Genomic DNA, 12,420 nt, shown 5'->3' on the forward strand with positions numbered 1-12,420 from the left:
TGGCTTCCAAAAATAGTTCACAAACTGGAACAGTCACTTCCGGGTTTACGGCGTTTGGGAGCCAAAACATTCAAGAACTAAGCTGTTTGAAAACCAAGGTGCGACTGTACTGGATAAGCTTTCAGTGGAAGTGAACTATGTGGAGTGAGGGCAATTGTGTTTGCCTATGCATGTTTTATTTGCTTAGAAAAGTCTTCAAAAGCTGCCAGGGATTGCCTGGGGTCACATAGTTAGGAAGAGGTCCCATATTAAGGAAAAAGGGACTGAGTAACTCTTGAAATGGGGCATTCGAGAGCAGAAACTCCCTGCTTTTCACACTGAAAATGCTTAACTGTGGACATTTGGTGTAGCTATAGTCTGGCGTGCTCTAGTCCATGGAGTCACGAAGAGTCGGACACGACTAAATGACTAAACAACAACAATAGCACACTCCCATCCACAGATACCTTGCTTGTGGTTTCACCTGTTAGTGTAAGATCATAGAAGACATAGAATTTTTACCTGTGGACAGTTGCTACTGCTGGTTATTTTACCGGTATAACCATCCTGGAAGGGAAAAAATAATACATTTTTAAGGCACTCTGGTTTATTTAAACTGTTGCTTAATGCATAATATGCTATCAGTTAAAGATCCAACTTCAAAAGCCAGCAGGGAAGTTGGCACTTTATAGCCAAATATCTTAAACTAAGTTAACAAACAACGAGAAAGGGACTTACCAGTCCACAAGGATTATAGTTGCCTCCTTGGGAATATGAACCACCCTGTGGAAAGTTGGAAGGGAGGAAAAAACAACAGTTACTTCCTTTCAAGATATATATGTATATATTCCATAAATCAAGGTACATTCAGTCTAGGAAAGAATATAATTAGGGCTGGGGAAACTCTGGACCAAGGGCCCAAAGTGGAAGAAAATGAGGGTGGGAGGCTTAAAAAATGGCCTCAGGTGCCATTTGAAGAGACCTGGTGGGCCAAATAAAGCCCATGGTCCAAAGGTTCTTCCCCAGCACTGCTAAAAGAGAAGTGAAATGATTTTCCAGTTGGAAATAAATTGGTACAGTGGTACCTTGGGTTAAGTACTTAATTCATTCCGGAGGTCCGTACTTAACCTGAAACTGTTCTTGACCTGAAGCACCACTTTAACTAATGGGGGCTGCCGCTGCGCCACTGGAGCATGATTTCTCTTCTCATCCTGAAGCAAAGTTCTTAACCTGAGGTACTATTTCTGGGTTAGCGGAGTATGTAACCTGAAGCATATGTAACCTGAAGCATATGTAACCCGAGGTACCACTGTACTCTCCAAATACAAAATGAGCAACGGCTGCACACTTAATTGAAACAATCAGTCGTGATGCCCGTGAGAATGTGTACTCTCCTTCCAGGAGGTGGAGTGCTGGCAACTGTTACATGGACCCATCATGGTCTGTGCAGGCATAAACCATACAGATGTGCCTTTTTGCATCGTACAGGGCTTTTGTACAGGGAGCAGCAGTTATGTACAATTGGGTCCTTCATGTTTAGGGATGGTGAACCTGTGCCCATTGGACTCCAACTCCCATCAGCCCCAGACAGCGCAGCCTATAATCAGCAATGTAGTCCAGTTTAGACTTGTAGTCCAACTTAAAGGCCCACAGGTGACCCAACTGTGTGCTAGACCATAATTCTAATGGGGGATATACAATATGCAATTTACCTGTTTGCTTCCAGTTTGCTGGGATGAGCCGCCCTGCAAGGGAAAGAAGGAGGAAAAACAGTCTTTACTTGTGAAAGTGGACCTTCTCAAATACCAGATGATGCCATATTTATTATTACCATTATTATTATTAAGTTAAAAGCAGCTGTACCTGGCTACTCCCGTAAATTTGTTGGGATGATGATCCCCCCTACAAGGGAAAGAAGGAACAAAAACAGTATTTTCTCGCGAACTGGGACCTTTTCAAATACCAATGATGCAGTATTATTATTAATAATACTAATACTTAGTCCATAATAATATAGGGAGGTTCAAAACTGTTCTACCTGGCTACTTCCGTAAGATTGCTGAGACGACGATCCACCCTACAAGGGAAACAAAACAAAAACCAGTGTTTTCTTGGGAACAGGGAAATGGCAAATGATGCAGTATTTATTTTTTTTAGCAAAATGAGTTAAAACGTAGGGAAATGAAGAGCCGCTTTACCTGGGAACTTCCATAGGTTTGCTGGGATGATGATCCACCCTGAAAAGCAAATAATTTAAAATACTGTATATTGTTAGAATATATAAAAAAAATTGGCACCTTTAAGACCAACAAAAATATGAAACATTTGCAAAGGGAGTAAATGAGGACTGTATCCTGTTACGCTATATCGTTACGCAACGAGGAGGCAAACAACAAAGAATAATATAGAAATTTATGATAAATTAGAACCATTAAAAACGCCACATGAAGGATTATTTTCAGTAGGAATCCTTTACCTGGATACTTCCAGAACTTTGCTGAGATGATGATCCACCCTGTGGGAGAAATAATTAATAAAGACATTAATTTTGTTAAGTACATTAATGTGGTATTTCTCTCTGTACCACCCTTTTAAAATATGGGGACCAAATTAGTAGGTAAGAAGCAAGACCAGGAGACTAAATCCCAATACAAAATTACAGCTGCTGAGTCAGGGAAAAGATTTCACGATATTAAGATCCACACTGGACACGAGCCTTCAAAGAATTTAGAGCAGAGGAATCTTACCGGTTTGCAAGGATTGCCATCAGTTGTATAGCCCTAAGAGAAAATTATGAACATTAATATTAATCATCCTCCTCAAAAACAAAAAAATACTTTTTACTTCTGGCGGACATTTATTTCGATCTTCGACTCCAACGGTCGAGAAGAGATTGTGTCAGTTAATTAAACTACTAACTGGGCATTAATTATCAAGCTGACAAAGACTTAATAGACAGACAAATACGGTCTGCACAGATAAATCAGCTATGCCTTTTACATTTGCTATGGGTTCTTCAGCCAGTATTTATTTGTGTGCCCTAGTGGATAAAAAACACAGAGACCCGAGTATTTTGGTTTATGGGTTCAAATAGGCCACAACTTTATTGGTTGTGCCCTAGCCCACATCTGGGCATTGGACAGAATCCACACCCCCAGATCCCTTTAACAGGATACCCTTAATGAGGAAGGGCAGGCGGAGTCTACAACCTCCCCTCCATCCAAACAAAGGCTTACCCAATGCTTAACCTCACAAAGTTGTGACGATTGCTGCAAGCTAGGCGAAAACCAAATGGCTGGTACCAATTTGCCAAGTACCCAGCACCAACAATATGGTGGCCAACATTTGTCCATAGCAAAGTCATATCAGAGCAAAGCATGAAAAGAGGGTGGATGGGATTGGAAGATCTGGCGAAAGGGCGAGAGAGGAGGGCCCCCGACCATGCCGTGGTTAAATCTCCTGTGGCCATTCCCCCTACTGGCACTGATTGGCCAGCGGGGCCACACTAGGCATGGCCCCATCCAACGCCAGCAACACGGCCGGAACAATATGGGGGGGGGTGTCAACTCTCCGCCCTCACACCTGATCACTGCAGTGTCCCAGATCCCTGGCTGCAACACTGCCCTCCGGAAAAGGTGAGCAGGCTTATTTCATAGAAGGTATATTCCACTTGGTTTTGGGCTTTATTTTCAAATACAAATACCTTGCAACTTATGCACATTTAACTTGTGCACATTCAGCTTTACGTGCTTGCCAAAAGAATAAAATGGTGTGTTTTTTAAGGAGATGGGAATAGGAATAGGTGTCCAGGAAAAAAAGACTTTGGCAATTGCACCCACCACTGAACCCAATGTGTGTTGACGAAACGTGATTTCGGCTCTAGGCCCAATATCCAGAATGCAACCCCAGCATAAGTTTAGAGTTGCCTGTTAACTGAAAGTGGTTTACAAAATGAACCAACAGAAAGCTAAGCTGCTGGCAACTGATGGTAACTCTACCAACGTACAGTGCAAAAATTATTATAGAAATCTGAATTTTTAATTTTGAAACATCACCCACAATGCAATAAATCAGAATGGATACAAAAAGGTGTTTGTCAGGAACAACGTCAATTTAAACCAGTGCTTGTATTATGCAATTTTCTTCATCTTCTTACATTAGGGACAATGAAACAAACCGTTCTTTAACACTACAAGATACGACACAATTTTGGCAAGTTCCTCTGCCACGCATTTGTGGCAATTCTTACCTGCCCACAGATGATACCTCCAGCTTTAGAAGAGGATCCACTGCCCACGACCGAACTCGAGGATCCACTGCTCACGACCGAACTCGAGGATCCACTGCCAACAGAACCAGGAGACCCACTGCCTCCAAAAGTAATAGAGACCCCGCTGTTGCCAACTGAAGTCGAGGATCCACTGCCGCCAGCTGAATTAGGGTATCTGCCGCCACCAAGTGAGCCGGGGGATCCACTGCCACCGAATGTCACAGAGACTCCACTGCCACCAACCGAAGTAGAGGATCCACTCAGCTAAAGCCCATACACACAAAGAACTTTGTCAGCATTAAAGAATGCCATCGCCTGCACTTTTCAACCTGAAATCTGTTATCTTAGGGAGGGACCCTTTCTGTGGTAAATCAATAGGAATAGCATGAAGATGGACCATTCCCAGTGTCGACACCCCACCTATGCAGCAGTCTCCCAAAGGAAATCAGGCAGGTCCCCTTTTTACCTGCATTCAATAAAACCCAGGTAAAACTTCCCTTATTTATCCAGGCTCCGGCCAAATTTTTATGAATATTTTTACGCTGCTGGTTTTAAATGCTGCCTGTAGGGTGTTACAGAGCTGCTTTGAATTGGTTTTTAAGTAACATTATTTTTCGGAGCTGCTCTTCACACCATTTGGGGAGGAAGGGCAAATTATAAATCTGAATGAATTAATAAATAAAGATTTACAAAAGGTATGGCCATGGAAATCATAAGGCAAGGGGGGTAATTTCCAACTGCTGAAGAGAGCATTTCCTCCATATTTTAAGGCTACAGGAGTAATTAAGCAAATAATATTTGCTTCATATTTTAAAACTACAGAAAATGTTTTGGAAAACCGTAGTGTGTCATGAAATTATTGTGTTCAGAAAACATTATGAACATGCACTTAATGTTGGCTATTTTTGCTCTGATCCAAGCAGGGACAAGACTCAAGACAACCAATTTCTGCATTTTAAAATGTGTTGTTATTCTAATTATTATTGATTTCTTTTCCACCCTTCACCATAAGGTCCCAGGGTGGGTTAAAACTATACGAACACATAATATTTAAACCATTTCTCTAGTTAGATGTGCTGCAAAAAGGGTTCCTCTCGCTGATGCAACTGCAGGTGCAAATCCCTCTTTAAAAACTTAGGTAACTGAGCAATATATGACTGGCTTGAATCATCAAAATAAAAACCGATCGCACTTATGAACTGCTTACAGGGAGCGCACACACACCATGCTGTCAACAACTCGGCTGGCGCAAAGCATTTTGTTTTTTAAAGAAGGTTCTCTGGATGTATCCCAAGAACTGTTCATGCACGCATGGGCGGAAGACTTCCTTGTTTAGGGAAGCTTTTAATATTTGATGAATCATTGTATTTTAATATTCTGCTGGAAGCCGCCCAGAGTGGCTGGGGAAAGCCAGCCAGATGGGCGGGGTACAAATAAATTATTATTATTAATTATTATTATTATTATTATTATTATTATTATTATTATTATTACTACTACTACTACTACTACTGTATTTTTCGCCCAATAGGATGCACCTTTTCCCCTCCAAAAATGAAGGGGAAATGTGTGTGCGTCCTATGGGGTGAATGCAGGCTTTCGCTGAAGCCTGGAGAGCGAGAGGGGTTGGTGCGCACCGACCCCTCTCGCTCTCCAGGCTTCAGGAAGACATCCGCAAGCCGTGGGAGCCCAGCGCGAAGTCGCGCAGCTCTCCCACGGCTTGCGGAGAGCTGCCTGCATCCCGGGCTTCGGGCAGATATCCGCAAGCCTGGGGAGACCAGCGCGACTTCCCACCGGGCTCCCTAGGCTTGCGGATAGCAGCCTGTTCTCGGGGCTGGGGTCGGGGGAAGCTCGGGCTTCCCCCGTCCCAGCCCCGCACCTGGGGGGGTTTCTTTCTTTATTTCCGCCCAAAAAACCTAGATGCGCCCAATGGGCCGGTGCGCCCTATGGGGCGAAAAATACGGTATATTTGGTGCGTCTGGGTTTCTGACATTAACAGAGCAGCATGGCTGCAGGAACTATCCAGCAGGAGTTCTTCCACACCACTAAAATAACAATCTTCTAAGAACTCCTAGTGAAACCAGCAGGAATTATACATGGCTATTTACCTTAGAGCCGTAGGAACTGCCTCCCTGTGACTGTATACTCTGTAAAAAAACAAAAACAGATATTTTGGTCACCTTGCTGTGTAGAAAAAATGGCAGGCAATACTTCAACAGCTGCAGCAGAGAGAAGAAAGGAAGGAAGGTTTTCCACTGGCTGCCTTTGGCTCTTTCTCAGCTGTTATCTACTAGAAGCAACCATTCCATTAGTCCACAGAGCAGAAGAAGGGAAGCAGGACCATTCCACCAGCTCTGCTACGAAACCATCTTAATATTGCTCCTCCTCCTGTTTCCATCCCACCTGGCCTTCATGACAACTCTTAACTTTAAGAACTGGTGCCTGACTTTGCTTCCCGCACCCTTTCCTTCTAATTTGGTTAAAAAAATAAAATAAAATAAAATGCATACAAAAAATGTGGATTTCCATGCTATCTTTTCCTTTAAAAATTTTGCGGAATGTCTTCTTGCCGTTAAGAAAAATATATCACAGAGTTATGCAGAAATTGGGTGGAAAGTGACATGGGCTGGAAATAAACTAATCTGTCAAACCCTTATTGGAAGTGCTACAGCAGGTTTGGGAACCGTTGGCCCTCCAGATGTTGTTGGACTACAACTTCCATCAGTTGCAGAATGGCCCAGAATGATGGGATTTGTAGTTCAGCAACAGCTGGAGGACCCAAGGTCCCCATGACCTATACTAGAAGCTCTAGACAAGCAGAAGATTCCTACCTGCACATTATTATTATTATTAAAATAATAATTTATTTGTACCCCACTCATCTGACTGGGTTGCCCCAGCCAGTTTGGGTGGCTATTAACAAATATAAAAGCATAAAAACGTTTGAAAAGCAATTTCATTCATTGTCGGAAGAGTTGTAATTTCACAGGCTAATTCACAACACAGTCATATACTGCGATCTCACATTCTGATGGTGTTCTCCTTTCATTGCTGTATTTGTTGCCTTGGAACTGGTCTCAAGGCTTTAAATGCTTTGGCAAAATGTTTTGCTACCTGTAGTTTTTCTCCACATATGCTAAATCTCTTTGCTAGTATGCTTAGAAACTCTTAATGACCCCCCCCCAAAGAAAAATCTTATCAAATATCCAAGTAGACAAGAGCAACATTCCAACACAGGGTAAGATCACAGAGCTCTGTGTGTTTTAACAGACAGATCTCTCAAAGGAGCAGAAATCAAGCTGCAGCCATATGGATGTGTTTACCATTTTACAGGCTTGGCTGTTGTAGGAGGATGAGGTCTGTGAAGTAGAAAAAGAAAGAAATTACTTCCTGAATTAACACAACTAATATGCTAACATGCCGAAAAATTCAGCATCCGTTAAAAGTTATCTGATGGGCATTGGGTTACTTTAAGACCAAACAAATCATTTCTTTGGAAACATAAATAGTGAAATAGTTAGGAGCCAGGGAGTTTATGCATAGTACAGATTACTATCTGTAGTAATTTACATTTTTGTGGAATTTCCTCAGTACTGATATACAACTGCAGACACATATACACTGGTGTTTTGTTTTGTTTTGTTTTATAAATGCTTGGTCCTTAAAGCAGTTATTGGAAGTTTGGTCCATTATTGGTCATTCAGGTAGTCTTCCTTCCAAACTTATTTCTTGGACGAAAGGCCAACGTTAGTTAGTATCCAACTCAGAGGTGAAACAGCACTTACCTTATCACAAACTCGCCCAGGTTGTCCACTCTAATTGGGGGGAAAATAGAAGCCATTGTAAAACAAATCTTTCAAATGCAATATAACACCATGTTAGAATAAAATCCTGCACGCATTACAGTCAAGACTGTTTGTTAAGCAAATTTCTGATCTCGAATATAAATGCTAATTGGCTTTGTGATGCGAAGTGAACATTACCGAGAAACAGAACTGTTATCATTTTTGTCACTTAGGGGGTTTAGTGAAGCTACACTATAGTTACCTGGATGGTTATTCGGATGTCATCTTGGGGTTTTGAGCCCTGTGGGGGAGAAGTTGATAATAATAAAAACAACAACAACAATTTTGCAATCAAAGTGCAGGCAGCAGAATGTCCTATAGCTACAAAGATTTTCTTTGAACACAATTTTTATTAAAATGTAATTTAATAACAAAGAGCACATAACCGTAGCAAACTAGTCGCATGTCACACCTGCCCAGGTGACAAGCTAGATGGGAAAAATAAATATTTGTTGCATGAACAATTGGCGATCTCCCTCTCATAAACCAAAGCAAGTTGCCACAACAATGATCTGTACTGTTATAAAAGCATCGGGGCAAGTGCAATTATATAATTAAAGAGATGGAAAGAGATAAGTTTCTTAGAAAGAGGATATAACGCATCCGAACTCTGCTTAAAACCAGAAGTATTCTATAGCAATTCGCATGCTCGAAAACTCACTTGCTTTCACTGAAGCTAAATTCTGATGTGTGAGAGAGAGATCAGGTCTGTTCCCACACATGGTTTGCACCATATCTTTATAAATTGACTTTTACAGGTCAGAATCCAGCAAGCCCATGACTAAACAGCATGACTAAACAAACCACTGTGCTGCTGGAGGTGGGTGTCATTTAAGAAATAAAAGTCTGACATTCCTTTTCTCTTTGGAGTCCTCTTCACAAGCTTTAGGCTATATTGTTGTATTTTGATTTTACAGATGGGAAAGTGAGGCTGAGAGATGATGATTGTTAACTTTGGATGGGCAAATATCTCTTTTTTGGCCTTTCTTCATTTCTCATTTGACCACATTCCTCCACCAGATCGCAACTTTCATTTATTTATTTTGCTACGTATTATTTCTTCAGCGGTCAAGAGAGGAAGTTTACAGCTCTCATCCATGAGGCATGGAGATTGCTGAATATTCTTTCAATGCTGAATTTACTAATTCTTCACAATCTGGGGGGGGGGGGAATTACCCAGCCATCACAACGACACGTGCTGCTTTCATGGCTCCTGAGTTGTTAGCAATTTAGACTGTACCTCAGGTGTTTGGCACATATTTCCACAGTACTCTGTGAAAGCATCCTCAGTAACACAGGATAATCTGCCAGTGCAAACAAGGACCAGAATCAAGCTATAGAGAAGCCTATAGATAGCAAAGAAAAATTAAAACGTACCTGGACCTTGATTTTGTCCCCATATATAGTGCTCTGCAAAGGAACCGGAAACTAATTAGTTCAGCATAGAGGAGAACCTGCCTTCTTGAAATACTTGCTAACTTTGTGTGTGCCCCATTCTTACAAGTGATATCCCTTGTGTTGCAGTGTTATTAATATTTGCTGGATAATATCCTGTTTCTACATCCTGAACCCTGTGGCATCATTACACTGAAGTGGAGTGTTCTAAGCACAAGCTCTCAAGCTAGCAGTTCAAAACAATAAACCTAATCCTCTCCCCTCGCTTCGTTCAGTGGCGTAGCGTGGGTTGTCAGCACCCGGGGCAAGGCAAGTAATTTGTGCCCCCTAACCCATGGATTTGCGCCCCCTAACCCGTGGATTTGCGCCCCCTAACCCTAACCCCCAGATGTTGCGCCCGGTGCGGCCGGCCCCCCTGCAACCCCCACGCTACGCCACTGGCTTCGTTCATAACTTTTTTGCATCATAGCGCTCATAGTTCCTCTCGCCCCACAGCTCCCCATCCCTGTGGGGAAAACCACTCTTTAGTGCTCAGTTGAGCAAATGGCAATTCCCTTAGAGTGAGGGTTCCTGCCCCAAGCAGAGTAGAAGTGCTTACCTGAATGTGTTTGTATTTAGAGTTGGCCAGTTGCTAAAAAGGAATCAGAAACCATTTTATTTGTACTGCATATGCACACATCACATCATTATTTTCACAGTCATGACTTTGTGCTGTGATAAATGATTAGGAAGAGAGGCTGGAAGAATGTTTCTTTTGTCAAAACAAACCGGCTGATAATTAGGGCGCGCTTGAAATGGGAATAAACCCAAAGTTGTTTCACGGAAATAAAAATGAATTGTTTATAAAGACTTTTAGGCATAACGATGAAATGCAAGTGTCCAGCAAAAAAAGTAAACGATGCTTTATTTGAAAGCAGACCCCAAAGTTGTTCAGGAATGAACAGTGCAATCTTATGCATGATTCATCAGAAGAAAGCCCCACTGAATTTAATCTTGCTGAAGAATCAGCTAAACAAATTAACAAAATAGGGTTTTTTTTGCAGGGGGCATTTCATGAAAAGCAAAGCAGGAGTACAACATAGGGCTGGCATACGTCCCAAATTTCCCGGACACAGCTGGGATTCAGCTGTCAGAAGCTGTGTCCAGGTGGAAATTGCTGAAATGTCTGGGAAAATCCGGACATAAGGCAAGAAGCATAGATTTTGTCGGAAGGGTAGGTTTTGGCAAATTTTCTTATAAATTGCTCAAAAACGTATTTTTTAAAAAATAGATTTTGCAAAAAAATAATAATTAGCAATTCTAGTACAAATATGTTTTAGTTCCACAGGTACCCATGCTTAAATATCACTTCCAGAAATAATTCCAGGAACGGAAGAATTCTTGCGTTGAATTAGCTTAAGAGCAAGAAAAATGAAAATATTCTTACCGATGGGTATGTGTTGCGCTGTGAAAACAACAGAAATACAAATAATTAGCCATTCCCAAATAACTTTCCCCACATTAATAAAAACCTCAAAGCACAAAATGATATTTTAAAAGAGCTTACTTCGGGTGGGTAGGGCTGGCTGGGAGCATACACTATGACCTGCCAAAAAGTAATAATAATCAAATGACAAGTTAAATTGGGTTGATTTCAAAAGACATTTCCTGTTCTGCCTCAGGTGGCAAAACATCTTGAGCCACCCCTACTGAGGGCAGCATGGCTGCACCGATCTTCATCCCAGCTGTTGCTTAACTCAGTAGGAAATTAGTTCAGAAAGAGATACATACCTTCCCTTGGTTTGAAACAGTTGAAACGGACTGTAAGGAAAACAGAAAGCAAACATTGAATACTTTTTGTTCCCTTGTGCTCAGCTGACTGGGCTGGAAGCATCAGGGAGTACTAGGACAGGAATAGGGAACAGTTTTCCACTGAAGGGCCACAGCCCCTTCTGGGCATTATTTCAGGGGCCGCATGGCAGTGGTGGGCAGAGCCAGAGGTAAATGGGGATTTTAGCTTTCTATAGCAGGCTAGTTTCTACACACACACACACCCTCTATCGTCCATCCATCCAAGCAAACAAGAAGCATTATAGGAGTTCAAGGACACATTCAAAGCAGGCAAAAAAACACTCAAGCAGGGTGTCAAGTAGAGTTGGGGAGAGGTATGGCCTATGGAGACAGTGTTCCTGGGGGCCACATTTGGTTCCCAGCTTTGAGGTCCCTCATCCTTGCCCTAGTACTTCCTTTCTGTGAGGCCTGTTCCACATTTTGGGACACCTTTGACGCAGCAGTACTAGTTGATTGCTCGGGCCTGCAAGCACTCCAATTGGAGAACAGCCTTTACCAAAGGTGTCATGGGCTTTGAAGACACTCAATCTCAGGATGAAAGGGAGAAAAGTGGAAAGAGGAAGGCATGCTTGGAAAACCTTCACCATGATCAACTCCCACCCGGAAACTAATGTCCACACTGTGGAAGGATGTGTGGATCCAGAACTGGCCTCCACAATCGCTTACAGACTCACTGTTAAAACCTGTTTATAGAAGACAATCTTACTTGGCTACGAGTGATAGAAGAAGAAGAAGAAGAAGAAGAAGAAGAAGAAGAAGAAGACTAGTTGATTGCTCACCTGTCCATAGGAAGTGCCACTACCATAGCTTACACCAGGCTGCATAAAAAAGAAACTTCAGTTACTTCTTTATAAAAGCCATGCATTTCAAAAAGTTGCTACGTTATGAAATTAAACCCATTTGCAATGCTAAGTTTAAAGAGAGAAGACAAGAATTCAGGAAAACGGTGTTGATTAAGGGACATTCTGTTGCCGATTAACCTTTAATTTAAATATGTAGATCTTGGGGAAACCCTTGTTGGTGGTTGGGAGAATCTAATTCAGATTTCAGACATCCAAATGAGCTAATGCTGAAGACACAATGTGGAGGTTTTCACTTGCA

The 12,420-nt window shown here is 42.0% G+C and overlaps 1 protein-coding gene across 50 annotated transcripts in view; it reads right to left on the reverse strand.

Moving 5' to 3' along the window:
* Window positions 1-12,420, reverse strand: part of LOC309535054 (uncharacterized protein) — a 68,577-nt gene that overhangs the window by 40,243 nt on the left and 15,914 nt on the right. For all 50 annotated transcript variants that reach the window (XM_082227759.1, XM_082227755.1, XM_082227744.1 and 47 more), the window contains exons 11-29: window positions 12,099-12,137; window positions 11,260-11,289; window positions 11,036-11,074; window positions 10,916-10,933; window positions 10,088-10,120; window positions 9,472-9,504; window positions 8,297-8,335; window positions 8,035-8,064; window positions 7,573-7,608; window positions 6,358-6,396; window positions 4,229-4,513; window positions 2,727-2,759; window positions 2,456-2,494; window positions 2,178-2,216; window positions 2,018-2,056; window positions 1,843-1,881; window positions 1,692-1,724; window positions 718-762; window positions 502-546 (exon numbers count right to left, since the gene is read on the reverse strand). In XM_082227759.1, coding sequence (XP_082083885.1) covers window positions 502-546; window positions 718-762; window positions 1,692-1,724; window positions 1,843-1,881; window positions 2,018-2,056; window positions 2,178-2,216; window positions 2,456-2,494; window positions 2,727-2,759; window positions 4,229-4,513; window positions 6,358-6,396; window positions 7,573-7,608; window positions 8,035-8,064; window positions 8,297-8,335; window positions 9,472-9,504; window positions 10,088-10,120; window positions 10,916-10,933; window positions 11,036-11,074; window positions 11,260-11,289; window positions 12,099-12,137 — 933 coding nt within the window. The remainder of the gene's footprint in view (window positions 1-501; window positions 547-717; window positions 763-1,691; window positions 1,725-1,842; window positions 1,882-2,017; window positions 2,057-2,177; window positions 2,217-2,455; window positions 2,495-2,726; window positions 2,760-4,228; window positions 4,514-6,357; window positions 6,397-7,572; window positions 7,609-8,034; window positions 8,065-8,296; window positions 8,336-9,471; window positions 9,505-10,087; window positions 10,121-10,915; window positions 10,934-11,035; window positions 11,075-11,259; window positions 11,290-12,098; window positions 12,138-12,420) is intronic.

Source organism: Podarcis vaucheri (genome assembly GCF_965113315.1).
Source record: "Podarcis vaucheri genome assembly, chromosome: 6".
In the NCBI taxonomy this organism is placed as follows: domain Eukaryota; kingdom Metazoa; phylum Chordata; class Lepidosauria; order Squamata; family Lacertidae; genus Podarcis; species Podarcis vaucheri.